Below are 18,279 nucleotides of genomic sequence, written 5' to 3'. Positions count from 1 at the left end.
AAAAAAAGAACTGCAAAAAAATGAAAATGGTTTAAAATTTCTCAATTTTCCTAAGAAAAAAATGATTTATACCAAAAAAACTTTAGTCAATTGGTATCTGAAAATTCCTTAAGTAACAAGCTTCTATTCAAATCCCACTTAAAGCATTAAAACAAAAAATATAACCGACTAACGTCGGGCGAATTGCTCAAACGACCCGCGAGCGGTTGGCTTCGTCAGTAGCTAGCCACGGGGGGGGGGGGGGCGGCTGATGGGGGGGGCAACACTGGGTGGGGGGGGGGGGCAACAGCGCGGTGGAGGGTTGAGTCAACAGGGAGGGGGGGTGTGTCTCAAACTCTAAGAACCGCCCTTCACACCATAAGTATAAGTAAAAATCTCCAAAACAGTTTGAGCTGTGAAACAGAGCTGAAAGGCTCTAAGAGCACTTAATGCCCGCTGGGCGCTACCTGTTTATCCCGTTTTTGAGGACGAAAAGTCAAAAGCGTCAGACGAAAAATCGGTCAAGAGAATCGCATTAAAAAAAGACCGACAGGACTAATATTTTTGATAAAAACTTCGTTTGAGAGCAATTAAAAAACAGGCAAAAATCTTTAAATTTCGTCTAAAAATCAGCAAAACTGATCAAAAACCTCCAAATCAGCATTAAACTCAAATTAACTCCTTGAAACCATCAATTCCAATCAAAAACATACCCGGCAGACTGCCGGAAAATAGCCGCCGTTGATTCCAATGAGCATGATTGTGATTGAAAGAATAGAAGATATTGAAAAAAAAAGATTTTTTATACAAAAACATGGCATTTTGATGGCATTTCGTAGTTGAACATAACGTACTTCTGTTTCTTAGAGAGAGGCTACAGGGGCTACTATCAATACCAATAAGCATTAGAGATGGTAACTAAGACTTATAGGAACCACGTTCACATAGCGGGCATCTAAAATTGGGCTTTATGGGTTTATCCCGTTTATATTTCTGACTTCAATTTTTTATACTGACTCTGTTCATTTTGAATTGCTTTGCTGAGCAACTGATGTTCAAAATCACTTTTAGCAGAATGAGAGAAGAGAGAAACTAGCCTAGAGAAGTCAAAAAGATATCACGCAAAATGTTGAAAAAGCGGCAAAATGAGGTAAAGCGAAACATTTTTTTATTCGACGAAGTAAAAAAAAAGGAGCGATATAATAGCCGGCTGAGAAGATGATGAGGGCGGCTATTAACAAGCCTAAAACTAATACAACATCATAATCAAACCACATAACCATCAAAAGTTGCAAAAAACTGCTTTTGAAAGACGCACATGGTCAAAAAATTTCGCTCGCTTAGAAAATTTTTTCACACATCAATTTGTCGCTCTCTCAAAAACTGCGGTATGAACGAAACCACTCTCTTTTCGCAATAAAATTGATTAAAAAAGGACGTCTCCAATACTCCTCTTCGAGTCGTAAAAAGGACTTCTCCAATACTCCTCTTCGAGTCGTAATAAAAAAAGACAGCGCCCCAAAACAATTCAAATTCTTTGAATTGTAAAAAAAAATTAGGAGGGCTATAATAGCCGGCTGAGAAGATGAGGGCGGCTATTAACAATTGCTTCGAGTTGGCAGAAACAATGAAGACAGAGCAAGTGACAGAAGTAATTAAAAATAAGGGGACGTTATAAACGCAATTGGTGGGCTATCAAATTAACATAGAACCTTGATACTGATCAGTCAAGTAATTTAGATTGTCTTATTTTCTTTTTAATTTTAAACAGGAGTTAGAGAATACATGCATAACGGTAAACCATATGATTATCGGTATTGACCAACTTATGTAGGGGCAAAAAAAAGTGAAGCAGCTGTACAAGGATTAAGAATTAATTCGAACATTCAAACAACATCGATTTAACTACATTAAACAATTTAACAGATAAAACATTCTAAGAAATATTAGGTAACATTTCCATAAATATATATGGCGAAAACTTTTTACCGTCTTCTATTTTATTTAAAACATCAGAAGCTGCAATCTTTTGCAACAGCTCCACAAATTTGCAGCCGGCAGTTCTAGCTGTTGGCAGAATCATGACCAGTCTGAAAAGGCGATTTTTATCGTTAGGATATCTAGAGGACACAAAGTCACGCAAAGCATCGTGAAGTTGGTCTTGCATTCTTTCCACGTCTCCAGCAGCTGTCAGTTTCAGGGCGTCCGGACAGCATAACGTCATTGCCTGTCAAGACAGGGTTTTGTAACCTTGTATATTATTAGATAATTATATAATTAAAATCAAAAACACTGGTAATTTCTATTATAACCCCCCACGAAATAATATCCCCATTGTATAATATTTAGTAAATGGGGTGGTGTTCGTGGGGGGGGGGGGGTTTGAAGGGGTATACGCTCTTTCCTAACCACTAAGATGGAAGCTGAAGGGGTATATAATTGGTCGGAGCTCAGAGATCTACAATCCAACATTTATTTTACCAATTATTGCTCTCCCATATTCCTCATGGTTGAAAACGGCTCATATAAAAGATTTCTTACACCTTTCTAATGCTACCATTATTTGTATTATATAGTTGCATCTGTTTTGAAAACAATTTTTGTAATGCAAGGGTTACTTTTTTAAGCACTTTCAGTTAGTTCATACTGACTCACTTTATTCGCAGGAGCGCGACAATATTAGAACCACAATTTAGATTTGAAATCCTTATCTAATTCTCTTAATTCCAAAATGCATATGATGGAAAAAGAAGTGATTATCAAAACCCTGCCTTCAGTAAAGCTTTCTCCTCTGGGCACAACTTAGCTTGGTGAACACGATAGATAGTAGTTAGCGAAAACTCCACAAATTTCAACAAATGCGCTTTGTCACGTAGCAATTCCGAATCAAGACTCGTGTCTGCCGCAAATGTAACTGAGCTGAAATTCTGAGAAGGTTCGTCGTCTTTGAGTTGACTGACAGATTTGAATGCTACGTTCAGGATCAGAATGTCAGTCCAACTGTTGTATATAAGACAAAGTTGATCATCCGGAGATAATTCTTGAAAACCTAAAACGCAAACCTTTTAAAACCGGGAAAGCATCAAAAACTTGAAACTTCGAATACTTCATTAAAAAGAGCTTAAATTATTCAAGCCTACATAAATTTACAGAAAATAGCCGGCAGATTGCCGGAATAGCTGCGAAAGAATAGACTTGAGTACCATATAATAGAGATAGAAACAGATACAGATCTGAATTGAAAAAAAAATCGACGCCGCTCAAAAAGCTATGTAAAAAACATTCATCGATAAAGCTTGTTAAAAATCATTTCGCAGACGCCTTTTATTAGGGACCTTTACTGCACATATGAGTTCCTTTGACCTTAAACTAATTCAAATTAAACCTAAGTTTTAAAGTGAAAAGTCATTTTAATGAGTGAGGTAAGTCACGTATAATCAAAATCTAATCACGCAAATGAACTTGAAACCTTTGCTAGAGAGAGAATGAGAAATGACGTCACGCTCGCAAACGCTGTTAGTGAGAGGGAGAAGTCATTCAGAAAAATCAGAAAAAGTAATTCAGACTTTTTCAGCTTTGCTGTGTGAACAAATGTAAAACGAAAAAGAGCGTCAGACGACGAAACAAAAAAACCAAGAGCACCGCAATATGGCTCCGCTCAGCTTACAGCTTCGCAGCTATAATAAACCACTGATTTTGTGACAGGGGAACAATCTACAAAGTAATTAATTAACTTCCAAGAAATAATCTCCAAATCAAGCTAAATCTTTACAAATATCCATAAAATATCAGACAAACTTCAGATTAGAACTTACGGAACTAAAATAACATAAATCACCAACGTTTTGAATGTTTGAATAGGAAGGATATAAAAAACGCGGTTCTCTTATTCAGTCGAAAAGAGCGCTATTTAATTAATACCGGTATTCGGCAACTCATAGAGACTAGTAGAGCTCTATGAGAGCTGCTCGGCGACTTGATGCCCTCCGGGCTTTACCTGTTTTTGAGGATGAAAGGTCAAGAGGGTGAGATGAAACATCTCGAGCGAAAAATTGCACAAGAAGACCACACGACTAATATAATCGCTACAACCTTTGATTGAAAGCAATTAAACATATATAGCATCCAAATGAAGTGAATTCAAAGTGGATTTCAAAAGAAAGTGGATTTCGAGAGAAGCCAAAGCAATTTTTGATTCCCGTTTTTGTTGATTAAAAATTTGGATATTTATTCAACAGAAACAGGCATTAAATATCACGTGGGCGTCTCTCGAAATCCACTTTCTTTTTTAATTAACTTTTATTGAGTAAGATCACCGAAACACGAAATTGGGTTGGGAGGGATGAACGCGAGGGGTCCAAATCGCCAGGTAGAGGAGGACGGAAGGCGGAGTGTTGCGACGAGTGTTAGTGCGGGGGGGGGGGTCTCAATCTCAAAGTGGAAGAGTCACAGTCTCAAAGTGGAGGATTAAGATTGAGAACCTTCCTTCACAGCATAAAATTTGTCTCCTCGAAACAGTTTCAGTAGAAGCATACTTGTAAAGACTAGTAAAGCTTTAGGAGAGCTGCTCAGTCAATGTACTCCGGGCTTTACCTGTTTATTCCATTTTTGAGGATGAAAAGATAAGAGGGCCAGACAAAACATCAAGCAAAAAATTGCACAATAAGGCCACAGGACTAATATAATTGCAAACTTTGCTTGAGAGCAATCAATAAACTACTACGTTGCCGATTGTTTTCCAATCAAGTCATATTAATTTAATATGAGCTTCAGTCAATGTGACAACTCTCTCTCCCTCATACCTCCCTTATTCAATTGAAGCATGTTTTCCCTCAATCAACAGCCTAAGTGCCCACATGGCTTCAAGTAATCAAACAACCGGCAAATTGCCCAAAATAGCCGCCATTGGTTCCCATAAACCGATTGGGATTGAACAGACTGTTGTACAAAGTGCAAGCTATTTTGATTTCATTTCCAGTTTTCATTCTTTTTAATGAGAGGATACTGGGGCTAATATTAATAACAATATTTGAGATGGTAAAGCTTATAAGAACCAAGTTCAAGTAGCGTGCATCAAATTACGCTTAATGAGTTATCGTTTTTTCTTTATTTTTTATACCAACACTCTTGATTCTCGATTGTTGCACTGAACATCTGCTTATTAAAAACACATTGAGCAGAATGAGAGAAGAGAAGCCTAGAGAAGTCAAAAAGAGATTTCATGCAAAATGTTGGACAAGCTGTTAACTAAGGTAATGCGAAACCATTTTTTTCGACGAAGTAAAGAAATAAGCCCGCAAAAACAGTCGGCGGAGAAAATGATTTTTAAATTAAAAATCTAACATTTTTAGTGATAATTTCCATTGTAATAGTTTTCAATTGAATTCAAATCCACCATGACGCATAGTAAAACATAGCCGGCAGATTGCCGGAAAATAGCCGCGATAGACTCTTGTGGCCTACCATGAATTGAAACAACTAAAGAAATAAGATTGACAGATCGACCACCAGCTTTTTAATAGACCACTAGACTTTTTGGATTAGATTTGGACTATCATTTTTATGAGACACATTTGCTCTACAAGGAAAAATCCCCAATGGAGCTTTTTCAAAATTAATATTCGATAATAAAACTCAAGACTATTATTCAGGAGTTAGGGCATATAAGTTTGGCACTACTTAGATGCACACTATTGACCTTTAATTAGTAAATGTTCACAAAACTTAAAGTTCCATAAGAGAGTTCAGAAGTCATTTTTTGAGTGAGGTAAGTCACCCAATTGATCTAAAAGCAGAAATGACGCCACGAACACAAATTTTAACTGCAAAGCAGTAGAAGTCACTGAACTCATTGAAAAAGTCAATTCCAAGATGTCGGGGTAAGATGGAATAAAAATCTGTTAGACGGTAAAAAAAAAATTTAGGAGCGCAATAATAGCCGCCTGGAATTGCTGACGCGGCTATTAATAAGGTAACTCAAATATTTATTACGCGATTAACGTGAAAAATCACGCCAATATGAGGACCAAATGATGCCACGTAAATAATTTTCCATATTTTAAAAATGTAATTTAATGGTGTGAACAGGTTTTGAAGAAAAAAAATAGCTTAATAGCTTTTTCTGGCACCCAAATGGCGCCAGGTGAATCAAAGAATTAGTATTTTAACCTAACTTGTATAAATAGAGGATTTAATTAAATAAAGGGACAGTTATAAAATTAGGCCATCAAAAAATCTTATCAATTCTTCATTTAATGTAAATTCCAGCAGCAAAAACACGCAGCAATGCATTTCAACTTGAATGATTTTTTTTTAAATTGGTTGAACTCATGATCACACTTTTTAAACTTCTTGCATTTTCAAGTTCTCCGCTCGCATCATTTCATGGAAGTGCGAAATAATCGGAAGGTTTTCCCTTTTTTGCTTGAAAGGCCAACTAATTACAATCTTCTTTCCTCATCGAAAATTCAAATTTGCAGAACTTTGGCATTAAAAAGAAACAGGCGATTAGAATAACTGCTACATACTTCGTTTGAAGACAACAATACTCCTTATAGTTAATTGAATAATAAATAGACCTTTCCAAAAGATCACCGAAAATGTGTTCTGTACCTGGCACATGCTTGCACCACGCTATTGTTTCGACTAAGGACTGATCTGCGACAAGACCCAGGAACTTTGCTTGCTCTAGAACTCCTGGATCCACTCCGTCTCCTCCAAGGATGTCTTCAACGCCATCATCTTCATCGTATTGTGTCGTGTAAGGGTCGCCTGTTAATTGGAATAAAAAATTGAACGCATATAGGAAACATGCCCGGCAGATTGCAGGAAAATAGCCGCTGTTGATTCCCATAACCAAGATTGGGATTGAAAGAAGAGAAAAAACTCGTGAAAAAATGATTTTCGTACAAAAAAGTGCGAACTATTTTGATGTCATCTTGGAGCTGAACATACTCCTGATTCGTAGTGAGACAAAAAGGGGCTAGTATCAACACCAATAAGCACTAGAGATAGTAACTAAGAACGAAGTTCGAGTAACCGGCATCTAAAATCGGGCTTTATAGCTTTATCCCGTTTCTATTTCTGATTTCGTTTTTCAATACTGACTCTGATTTCATTTTGAATTGCTTTCCTGGGCAACTGCTGTCTAAAAGCACTTTGAGCAAAGTGTAATACTAGCCTAGAGAAGTCAAAAAGATTTCACGCAAAATGTTCAAGCTGTGAACTATGGTAAAGCGAAAAATATTTATTCGACGAAGTAAAAAAATATAGCCGGCAGAATTCCGGAAACGACTCAACGTCGCATCCACCGAAAGGACTGGTTTTTCAGATAGCTAATGTCTCCATGCAGAAAACGTCAATGCAGAGAACACAACAATCTAAAGTCAAACAAAGAAAATTTCGGCAAAATAAAAAAACAAAAATTTAGGAAAGTTGAAAAAATTTTTTAATGTAGTACAAGTCCACATAAAAACGAAAACCGTTGTTTCATGCTATGATAACTAATTATCCAACCACAAAACATCAGCCAAGCCTTAATGGGCTCACATCTCCATTTTTGAAGAAAACGTGAAAAAATTAGGGAAAAATTGTGTAATTTTTCTCAATTTTTGTCAAATTGCACATAAAGAGACCATTTTGTAGCAAAAGAAATTTGTGTCCTTTGTAGAAAAAAGGCCTTCGGTCATGAGGTTTTAATTCAATTGATAATCAATTCAATAAAACAATACACTGCGCCAAAAATCGCAAAAAGATTTGAAAATCAGCAACGTAGTTGAAAAATTTACAAATTAATCACCAAAAAGACAAAAGAAACAGGATATACAGGCAAAACAACGTGTAAAAGAAAAACTAAGACCCCAACATCATTCGAAAAAGTGAATACCAGCCAAAAATTTTAAACACAATTTCAAGGAAATTCTCAGTGCCGCATTATGTCAAATGAAATAAATTGCAAACAACAAATCTAAGAGAAAGGCTAAAATCCTTTTTTAACCACTGATAAAAGCAGAGCTTATTAGAAATATAGGACTCAGGAAAATGACAGAATTATACAAGTAGTACGGGAAATAAGGACAGAAACAAAAACACATTAAAAAAACCAAATTGATAAAGAAATATGAAGTAGAAAAACAATTACATTTCCTTATTCAGCATAAAGTTATGTAGCTATTATCATGTATGGATTAACATGTAGAATTAGTTCAAAGATTGGAAAATCTAGATTATTTTGCATTAAAAATCTCTGAAAATTTTTCGATATTGCACTTATGAAAAAATCCTTAGAAGTAAATTAGGGTCAGTGACAGAGCACAACAACACTTTCTAGTAATTAAATCCAAAAAACAAACAAAAACTGACAAAAATTGGACATAAAACTGCCAACATTGGGCAAGCATGTGTACAATTCTATAAAGCAAAAATACTTCACATTATAAAGAAGCATTCAATGCTTGAAATATCAAAGTTAAATTGCCATTTGAACTCATTTTGGGAAAAAATCCACTTATGGTCCAAAATTGAAGAAACGTACTTGAAAAAGCAAGCCAAAAATGAATTAAAAAATAGGAAAATATGTGCTCATTTATAAATTAAAACGCATTATCAGACTCTCAAAACACTGTGGTATCAATTTCTGAGGTTCACATATTAATACAGCTCACATTGAAAACTATAAAAAACTAAATTATAAGCAAAAAAATTGGGCCAATTGGACAAAAAACGGCTAAAAATGGTTATCTATATGCTGAATCTTGTCAAAAAACACTTTTCAAAGTCCAAAAGTCATTCACTGATCGAAGCGCATGATCAAAAAATTTCTCTCGCTCAGAAAAAATTAGTTCACACGGCAAATTTACTCTTTCGCTTTTAGCTCCAAACGTTGTCTGAACAAATAGTACCGCCGGTAAAAACATAGCCAGCAGATTGCCGGACAAAAGCCGCGATAGATGCTTGTGGCCTTCCATGATTGAAACATACCCGGCAGATTGCCGGAAAATAGCCGCCGTTGATTCCAATAAGCATGATTGGTATTGAAATAATAGAAGATATTGAAAAAAATAGATTTTTGTACAAAAACATTTTTTTAAGTCCGATTTATTTTGATGGCATTTCGTAGTTGAACTTACTTCTGTTTCGAAGAGAGAGGCTACAGGGGCTACTATCAATAACAATAAGCATTAGAGAGAGGTAACTAATACTTATAGGAACGACGTTCAAATAGAGGGCATCTAAAATTGGGCTTTATGGGTTTATACCGTTTCTATTTCTGACTTCAATTTTTTATACTGACTCTGTTCATTTTGGATTGCTTTGCTGAGCAACTGATGTTCAAAATCACTTTTAGCAGAATGAGAGAAGAGAGAAACTTGCCTAGAGAAGTCAAAAAATTTCACGCAAAATGTTGAAAAGGCGGCAAAATGAGGTAAAGCGACGAAGTAAAAATTTTTTTATTCGACGAAGTAAAAAAAAATAGGAGCGCTATAATAGCCGGTTGAGAAGATGAGGGCGGCTATTAAACAACTGAGGAAACAAGATAGGCAGATTGACCAAAAGTCCATTAGTAGACCACTGGATTTTTTGGGTTAGAGACGCACTGTCATTTTTATGATACCCACACGGTCGATAAGGAAAAAGCCCTAAAAGAGCTTTTTCAAAATTGATTTTCGAAATCAAAAACTCAAGAATAATACTCAAGACGAATTAGGGCATATAAGTTTGGCACTACTTAGATGCACACTATTGATCTTTAACTATTAAATGTTCATAAATTAAAGTTCCATAAGTGAGTTCAAAAGTCATTTTTTTAGTGAGGTGAGTCACGCAATAGACCTAAACGCAGAAATGACGTCACGAACACAAATTTTAACTGCAACGCAGTAGTAGTCAGTGAAGTCATTGAAAAATTCAGGGTAAGACGAAAAAAATCTGTTAGAGGAAGTAAAAAAAATAAGAGCTCTATAATAGCCGCCTGGAATTACTGACGCGGCTATTAAAAAACTTAAGGAAACCAATATTCCTCTTCGAGACGTAAAAAAATTAGGAGCGCTATAATAGCCGACTGAGAAGCTGAGGCGGCTATTAAACAGCGAAACAGCATAATCCTAAGAAACAAATTAAAATTAAATTTTTGATTCGAGAATTTTGTCCAAATTACTCATAGGATATTTTAATTGACGTGGCCAAGTTAAACGCTGCTGAATCTACATCGAAAATAAATTTCTACGCGAAAGTCAGCATAAATTAAGATCACAACATCAGAAAAAGATGCAAAAAAATTTCGGACAATAGATGCACACACATGCTTGTACACAAAAAATTAAAGAGACTACAGGCATAGCTCAAAAATTTGAAGATCTTAATTTTAATTCTAGCATTAACTTCGTTATCTTCTGAATAAAATTTTGTTCACTATCATAAATTTGGTTGCAAATTCTTAAAACACTAAGAGAATGCTGCAAAAATTGAAATTTATCAAGGAAAAGGAAGTTAGTTTCGAGATCATGTATGCCAAAAATCTTCACATATCGACGTACGAAAACCTCGAAGGAAAAGTAAACCCAGTCGGCATATTGTAATAAAAACCTCCAAGCTGGCATAACTAACATTTAAAAAGAACAGGACCAAGACAAAAGCAACAAACTTTGTTTGCGAGAAATTAAAAACAATTGATGTCTGACAAAAAGATAACCGACTTAACGTCGGAAGAATTGCTCTCGAACGACTAGTGGGAGCTGTAATCAATTGCAGACTGCTTCAGTCAGGGGGGGGCATCCTAAATGGTACTAAGAAGTTCAATAGTGGGCTTCATATAACCACATTAGAGGTCAACATATACCACTCGAATATTTACAACTCGAAAAGTCAAAACGGTCAAGCAAAAACTTTGCATAAAACAGACGCACACGTTTACAATAATTGCTTCTCTACGAGAGCAATCAAAAATGAGTTCCTATCGATCGTTGAACAAAAATGTGACATCAAAGTTTTGGAAAGTTCTCAAATGTAGGTGGAAAATATGAAAGAAACAGCCACGTAAATTTTGATATAGTGACAGAGAATTAATTTCTAATTTCTAAAAAACCATTACCCTCTCAAAACAGTCCCCATTGATAAGTGACAGACTTCATAGTTGTACTGGAATTTGACTTCCTTAAACAATAAATTAATCCTAAACGTAGATGGTTAACAATAAATTTTAATAAGATAAAGCCCATAAATAATCCACTCAATGCAATTGCATTAGAAAACTCAGACATGCAAATCTTCGCTATTACAGGAACGAAAAACAAAACGGCATAATTTTTTTAAAAAACATAGAAACATACCCGGCAGATTGCCGGAAAATAGCCACCGTTGATTCCAATAAGCATGATTGGGATTGAAAGAATAGAAGATATTGAAAAAAAAATTTTGTAAAAAAACATTTTTTAAGTCCGATTTATTTTGATGGCATTTTGTAGTTGAACATACTTCTGTTTCTTAGAGAGAGGCTACAGGGGCTACTATCAATACCAATAAGCATTAGAGATGGTGACTGAGACTTATAGGAACGACGTTCAAATAGCGGGCATCTAAAATTGGGCTTTATGGGTTTATCCCGTTTCTACTACTGACTTCAATTTTTTATACTGACTCTGTTCATTTTGAATTGCTTTGCTGAGCAACTGCTGTTCAAAATCACTTTTAGCAGAATGAGAGAAGAGAGAAACTAGCCTAGAGAAGTCAAAAAGATATCACGCAAAATGTTGAAAAAGCGGCAAAATGAGGTAAAGCGAAACATTTTTTTATTCGACGAAGTAAAAAACATAGCAGGACAAGTCCTGACGTACAATTCAAAGAATTTTCATTGACTAAACAGAAAAACTAGACCTAGAATGAACTATGAGTGAATTGAGAAAACCATTTTAGAAAAAAATCAGATAAAAAAATAAGAAAAAACAGAAATCAATGTCAAAATGCCGCATGTGAACCAAAACCACTAGCGAGAAATGAAAAATTAATTCAAACAAAAAACTAGGTCTAGAATGAGCTGTGAATGGCTTGGGAAAACCATTTAGAAAAAAATCCGATCCAAAAAATCGAAAAAACAGTAAAAATCAGAGTGAAATTGCCGCATGTTAACAAAAAACCACTACCGAGAAACCGAAATTTTGTTCAAACACCGTTTTCTCACTCTACTTTAAAATTAGAGCGAAAAAAATTCACGCCGCAAAACCACTCGCTTTTTCGCTCCATTTCCTGTTTCAGCGTGACCAAAATCACTACTCCAATTTGACTTCAAAAATCATGAAAATGTGTGAACAGATCTTAAAAAAAAAAGACAGCACCCCAATACAATTCAAATTCTTTGAATTGTAAAAAAATAGGAGCGCTATAATAGCCGGCTGAGAAGATGAGGCGGCTATTAATAATAATAAAGAAGCAATACCGTGAAGCGTCTCTGAGAAGAATCAACAGCTAGATTTTCTTAAAAAAATGCTTTGAACACTTTTTTACAATTGGAAGAATTTTCATTGACTAAAAAACTAGGCCTAAAAATGAGCAGGATAGATTTTAAAAAACCATTTAGAAACAAATCCAATCATAAAAATTGAACAAACATTGAAAAAATCCATGTCAAATTGCCGCACCTGAACAAAATTTCACAATCAAGAAATCAAATTTTTTCAAACACCATTTTCACACTTTACCTTAAAATTAGGAGCCACTTCCTGTTTCGGCGTGACCAAAATCACTTCTCCGATTTGACGTCAATTTATTGCACCTTTGAATTTGAACAGATTATTCTAAATTTTATTGCACCTTTTGAGTTAAAGGATCAAATAAAGCTAGTGTCAACGCGTTGTTTGCACCAAACTAATCGATAATTAACACTTCTTGAATTCGGACTAAAAACGAACAAGACAGTGAAGGAAATTTTCGAAAAAAAACAGGGCCCAAGCGCTTTAAATAAGTCCAACAGGAAAGTAATTGCTAGAAGCATAAGCTAAAGAAGCATAAGGTAACATGAGAAAACTACAAGATGAACAATAACAGCATCGCCTACAGCGTCGTGGCCATTAACAATTAAATTAAATTTGAAAAGATAGACGTCATCGATTTCAAGATTTCGTCCTGTTTTCTTATTAAGTGTGTTCATGCTATGAATCAAAAATAATAACATCTTTAATGGCGACCGCAACAAACAGACGTTCCGAAACAAAGAATTTTCAACAAATCTGATCAGCCGAGCATATTCATAATAACCTTCACATCCTCTCATAAAACATTATTGAGCAATCAGTTAGCCAAGTCTTCCAAATTTTTTTATATAGCGCCACCTATATTATTAAGCATTTGAAGAAGTTTAGTAACCTGGTCGATTGCTTCCTTCTTGCTTGGGTTGAATCTGATTGCGAAATTTGAAATTCAGATGCACCTGCGGAGGTTCCACTTCAATCAGTTTACGAATTATGTTAGCACGCATCCCTGAAAGATTTATGCTAGCATTAGCACTAAATTTATACACTATTTTATACTCAGTGTTAACGTTATGTCCTAGTAAAGCAAATGCTTAGAACATTGAGAAATATATAATTTAATGTAGCATACATCACAAATTCCGTTTGAACACAGCTCAATGCAATTGAACAAAACAACCATATCTGTTATCAACATTGTGAATAAAAAACTGGTACAGATAAATTATATTTCTTTAAATTTTGACCCACTTAGGAAATTTTGAACAAGCTGTTTGATACTTCTCAGTTCGCAGATCCATAACAAAGCAACTTGACTGCGTTCACGGTATTTGTAACAAACCACTCAAAATTTCTGGCATTAAGTTCACAAAAGTTTTTGAGATTCACGATTGTCTTCGCACATTTTGTAAGTGTATCAATTTTCAGTTCAGATGTTACGTAATCAAGCAAATTTTCATTGCACAAAAAAATCAAATTTGAAGAGAATTTTTTCCACAAATATCAGAGGTTTGGTAAACCAAAAAAAAAACCAAAAAAAGTTCAATTCAGCATTTGAATATTGATAGCTTTCTCAATTGATAGGTTTACAAATCCTGTCAGCCTTAATCCTATGTAGAAAACGCTGAGCAATAACTTATGATGCACAAACTGAAACATTCTTCTGAAACAAACTTTTTACCGCGGTTGATCATCCTCAATTTGACTACAAGTGTTCCAACCTGTCAAAATGGAGCGCAAGAGCCTCAAAATATTTAAAATAGCAGCCAGTTTTTGAACAAAAATCAGTTTTTCGTAGGGAGAGTTCTTATAAAAGGAGAGTGAATTAAATCGGGAGTCCTGGAACTCAGCGGACTGAAAACATTCAATAAATCGAGGGTCAACGCTATCAAGTTTTGAAGGTCCCTAGAAAATTTTTTTAAAAAAGTAGCAACTGTAATACTAGCTGATGTGATGTAATCAACGTGTTCCGAATCGCAATGAAAAATGATGCACAGAACAAACTATAAAATATAAACATAGCCGGCAGATTGCCGGAATAGCTGCGAAAGAATAGACCTGCGTGCCATATAATAGAGATAGAAACAGATACAGATCTAAATTGGAAAATAAAATCGACGCAGCTCAAAAAACTAGGCTAAAAAACATTCAGCGATAAATTAATAAAGCTTGTTAAAATTCATTCCACAGACGCCTCTTATTAGGGAAATTTACTGCACATAGGAGTTCCTTTGACCTTAAACAAATTCAAATTAAACTTAAGTTTTAAAGTGCAAATGTCATTTTATTGAGGGAGGTAAGTCACGCATGATCAAAATCTAATCACGCAAATAACCTAAAAACTTTTGCTAAAGCGAGTGAGAAATGACGTCACGCGCGCAAATGCCGTTAGTGAGAGGAAGCAGTCATTCAGAAAATTTGACTTTTTCAGCTTTGCTGTGTGAACAAATGTAAAACGAAAAAAGAGCGTCAGACGACGAAACAAAAAAAACCAAGAGCACCGCAATATAGCTACGCTCAGCTTACAGCTTCGCAGCTATAACTAGACAGTTTCTGAATTACATTTCCAAGAATTTTCTATGACAAAACTAAAAACTTGAATTGCCCAGAGCGGTTGGCTTCGTCAGAAGCTGGCTACAGTTTATGGAGGCCAGCTTTAGCTTAAATGAAGGGCCTCGCCGAACACTTAATGCCCACTGCTGGGCGTCACTTGTTTATCACGTTTTTGCGGACAAGTAAAAAGGATTCGACGAAAAGTCGCCAGTGCAAAAACTCACACTCAAATTACACATGTCACGTTTGAGAGCAATTAATTACGCATGATATAGCAAAATGCGAAGGCCGAATTCTCTAAAAAATAAGGGCATATTGCAACAGGTTATCCGGGGAGATTAGCAAATTTCACGAGAAACCAATTTTAAGCATATTAGCGTTCATTTCCATCAGATTACCACAAAATCTAAATTTTAAACATAGCCGGCAGATTGCCGGAATAGCTGCGAAAGAATAGACTTGCGTGCCGTATAATAGAGATAGAAATAGATACAGATCTAAATTGAAAAAAATCGACACCGCTCAAAAAGCTAGGTAGAAGCACTTTTAGCGATGAATTAATTAAGCTTGTTAAAAATCATTCCACAGAAGCCTTTTATAAGGGAAGTTTACTGCAAATATGAGTTTTTTGACCTCCAACTAATTCAAATTAAACTTAAGTTTTAAAGTGCAAAAGTCACTTTTTTGAGTGAGGTAACTAACGTATGATCGAACTCTAACCACGCAAAAGAACTTAAAACCTTTGCTAGAGAGAGAATGAGAAATGACGTCACGCGCGCCGTTACTGAGAGGAAGAAGTAATTCAGAAAATTCAGAAAAAGTCATTCAGAAAAACTAATTCAGACTTTTTCAGCTTTGCTGTGTGAACAAATGTAAAACGAAAAAGAGCGTCAGACGACGAAACAAAAAAAACCAAGAGCACCGCAATATGGCTCCTCACAGCTTACAGCTTCGCAGCTATAAGCGACGAAACAAAAATACATAGCAGGACAAGTCCACTTACAATTGAAAAAATTTTCATGGGCTGAACAACAAACTAGACTTAGAAGGGACTATGAGTGAATTGGGAAAACCGTTTCTCAAAAATATCAGATTGAAAAACAGAATATCAATGTCAAAAAACCACTAGCGAGAAATGGAAATTTAGTTCAGACAAAAAACTAAGCCTAGAATGAACTATGAATGGATTGGAAAAAACCATTTAGAAAAAAATCGATCCAAAAAATCGAAAAAAAACAGTAAAAATCGAAGTGAAATTGTCGCATGTGAACAAAAAAACCACTAGCGAGAAAACGAATTTTTGTTCAAACACCGTTTTAACATTCTACTTCAAAATTAGAGCGAAAAAATTTTACGCCGCAAAAGCACTCGCTTTTTCGCTCCATTTCCTGCTTCGGCGTGACCAAAATCACTAATCCAATTTGACTTCAAAAATCATGAAAATGTGTGAGCAGATCTTAAAAAAAGACAGCGCCCCATTACCATTCAAATTCTTCGAACTGTAAAAAACCAAGGACAACGCAATATTGTTCCGCTTAGTTAACAGCTTCGCAGCTATAAAAATTACAGCAGAAATCGACTTTTGTAAGATGGCCAACAATGTGCAGCAATTAATTTTCTTCTCTTTGCCTGTTCAAACTTGTGTCCAAACTCTGCTTTACTTTTCGCACGTTGTGTACTTTGATAAATTGTTGCTTCAGGGCCACGATCGACAAAACTAAAAACTTGAATTGCCCAGAAAAGGACTTTGAAAAGCATCGGCAAACAGCGATCAATACATGGATCAAAAAGTGCAAAGCCTCGTCGCATAGAAAAGATTGATGACGATAAAAACATAAACGACTAACGTCGGGCGAATTGACCTCAAACGACCGGCGAGCAGTTGGCTTCGTCAGAAGCTGGCTAGCGTTTATGGAGGCCAGCTTTAGCTTAATTGAAGGGCCTCGCCGAACACTTAATGCCCACTGGGCGTCACTTGTTTATCCCGTTTTTGCGGACAAGTAAAACGGGTTCGACGAAAAATTGCCAGTGCAAAAACTCACATTCAAATTACACATGTCTAGTTTGAGAGCAATTAATTACGCATGATATAGCAAAATGCAAAGGCCGAATTGTCTAAAAAATAAGGGCATATTGCAACAGGTTATCCGCGGAGATTAGCAAATTTCACGAGAAACCAATTTTAAGCATTTTAGCGTTTATTTCCATCAGATTACCACAAAATCTAAGTTTTAAACATAGCCGGCAGATTGCCGGAATAGCTGCGAAAGAATAGACTTGCGTGCCGTATAAAAGAGATAGAAATAGATACAGATCTAAATTGAAAAAAAATCGACACCGCTCAAAAAGCTAGGTAGAAGCACTTTTAGCGATGAATTAATTAAGCTTGTTAAAAATCATTCCACAGAAGACTTTTATAAGGGAAGTTTACTGCAAATATGAGTTTTTTGACCTTAAACTAATTCAAATTAAACTTAAGTTTTAAAGTGCAAAAGTCACTTTTTTGAGTGAGGTAACTAACGTATGATCGAACTCTAATCACGCAAATGAACTTAAAACCTTTGCTAGAGAGAGAATGAGAAATGACGTCACGCGCGCCGTTACTGAGAGGAAGAAGTAATTCCGAACATTCAGAAAAAGTCATTCAGAAAAACTAATTCAGACTTTTTCAGCTTTGCTGTGTGAACAAATGTAAAACGAAAAAGAGCGTCAGACGACGAAACAAAAAAAAACCAAGAGCACCGCAATATGGCTCCTCACAGCTTCGCAGCTATAAGCAACGAAACAAAAATACATAGCAGGACAAGTCCAATTACACTTGAAAAAATTTTCATGGGCTGAACAACAAACTAGACTTAGAAGGGACTATGAGTGAATTGGGAAAACCGTTTCTCAAAAATATCAGATTAAAAAACAGAATATCAATGTCAAAAAACCACTAGCGAGAAATGGAAATTTAGTTTAGACAAAAAACTAAGCCTAGAATGAACTATGAATGGATTGGAAAAAACCATTTAGAAAAAAATCGATCCAAAAAATCGAAAAAAACAGTAAAAATCGAAGTGAAATTGTCGCATGTGAACAAAAAAACCACTAGCGAGAAAACGAATTTTTGTTCAAACACCGTTTTCACATTCTACTTCAAAATAAGAGCGAAAAAATTTTACGCCGCAAAAGCACTCGCTTTTTCGCTCCATTTCCTGCTTCGGCGTGACCAAAATCACTTATCCAATTTGACTTCAAAAATCATGAAAATGTGTGAGCAGATCTTAAAAAAAGACAGCGC

The 18,279-nt window shown here is 35.6% G+C and overlaps 1 protein-coding gene across 1 annotated transcript in view; it reads right to left on the bottom strand.

Annotated features, from left to right (window-relative positions):
• Positions 1-1,839: 1,839 nt before the first annotated feature.
• Positions 1,840-18,279, bottom strand: part of LOC142342599 (steroid hormone receptor ERR2-like) — a 36,031-nt gene continuing 19,591 nt past the window's right edge. Inside the window, exons 5-8 of the mRNA XM_075393988.1 lie at positions 13,336-13,449; positions 6,592-6,750; positions 2,751-3,028; positions 1,840-2,206 (exon numbers count right to left, since the gene is read on the bottom strand). Of these exons, the coding sequence (XP_075250103.1) occupies positions 1,916-2,206; positions 2,751-3,028; positions 6,592-6,750; positions 13,336-13,449 (842 nt within the window). The 3' untranslated portion in view covers positions 1,840-1,915. The remainder of the gene's footprint in view (positions 2,207-2,750; positions 3,029-6,591; positions 6,751-13,335; positions 13,450-18,279) is intronic.

The sequence above is a fragment of the Convolutriloba macropyga genome, chromosome 7 (assembly GCF_964194025.1).
Source record: "Convolutriloba macropyga chromosome 7, txConMacr16.3, whole genome shotgun sequence".
Lineage (NCBI taxonomy): Eukaryota > Metazoa > Xenacoelomorpha > Acoela > Convolutidae > Convolutriloba > Convolutriloba macropyga.
The sequence above is the reverse complement of the archived record's forward strand: the minus strand, read 5'-3'. Positions and strand labels throughout refer to the sequence as shown.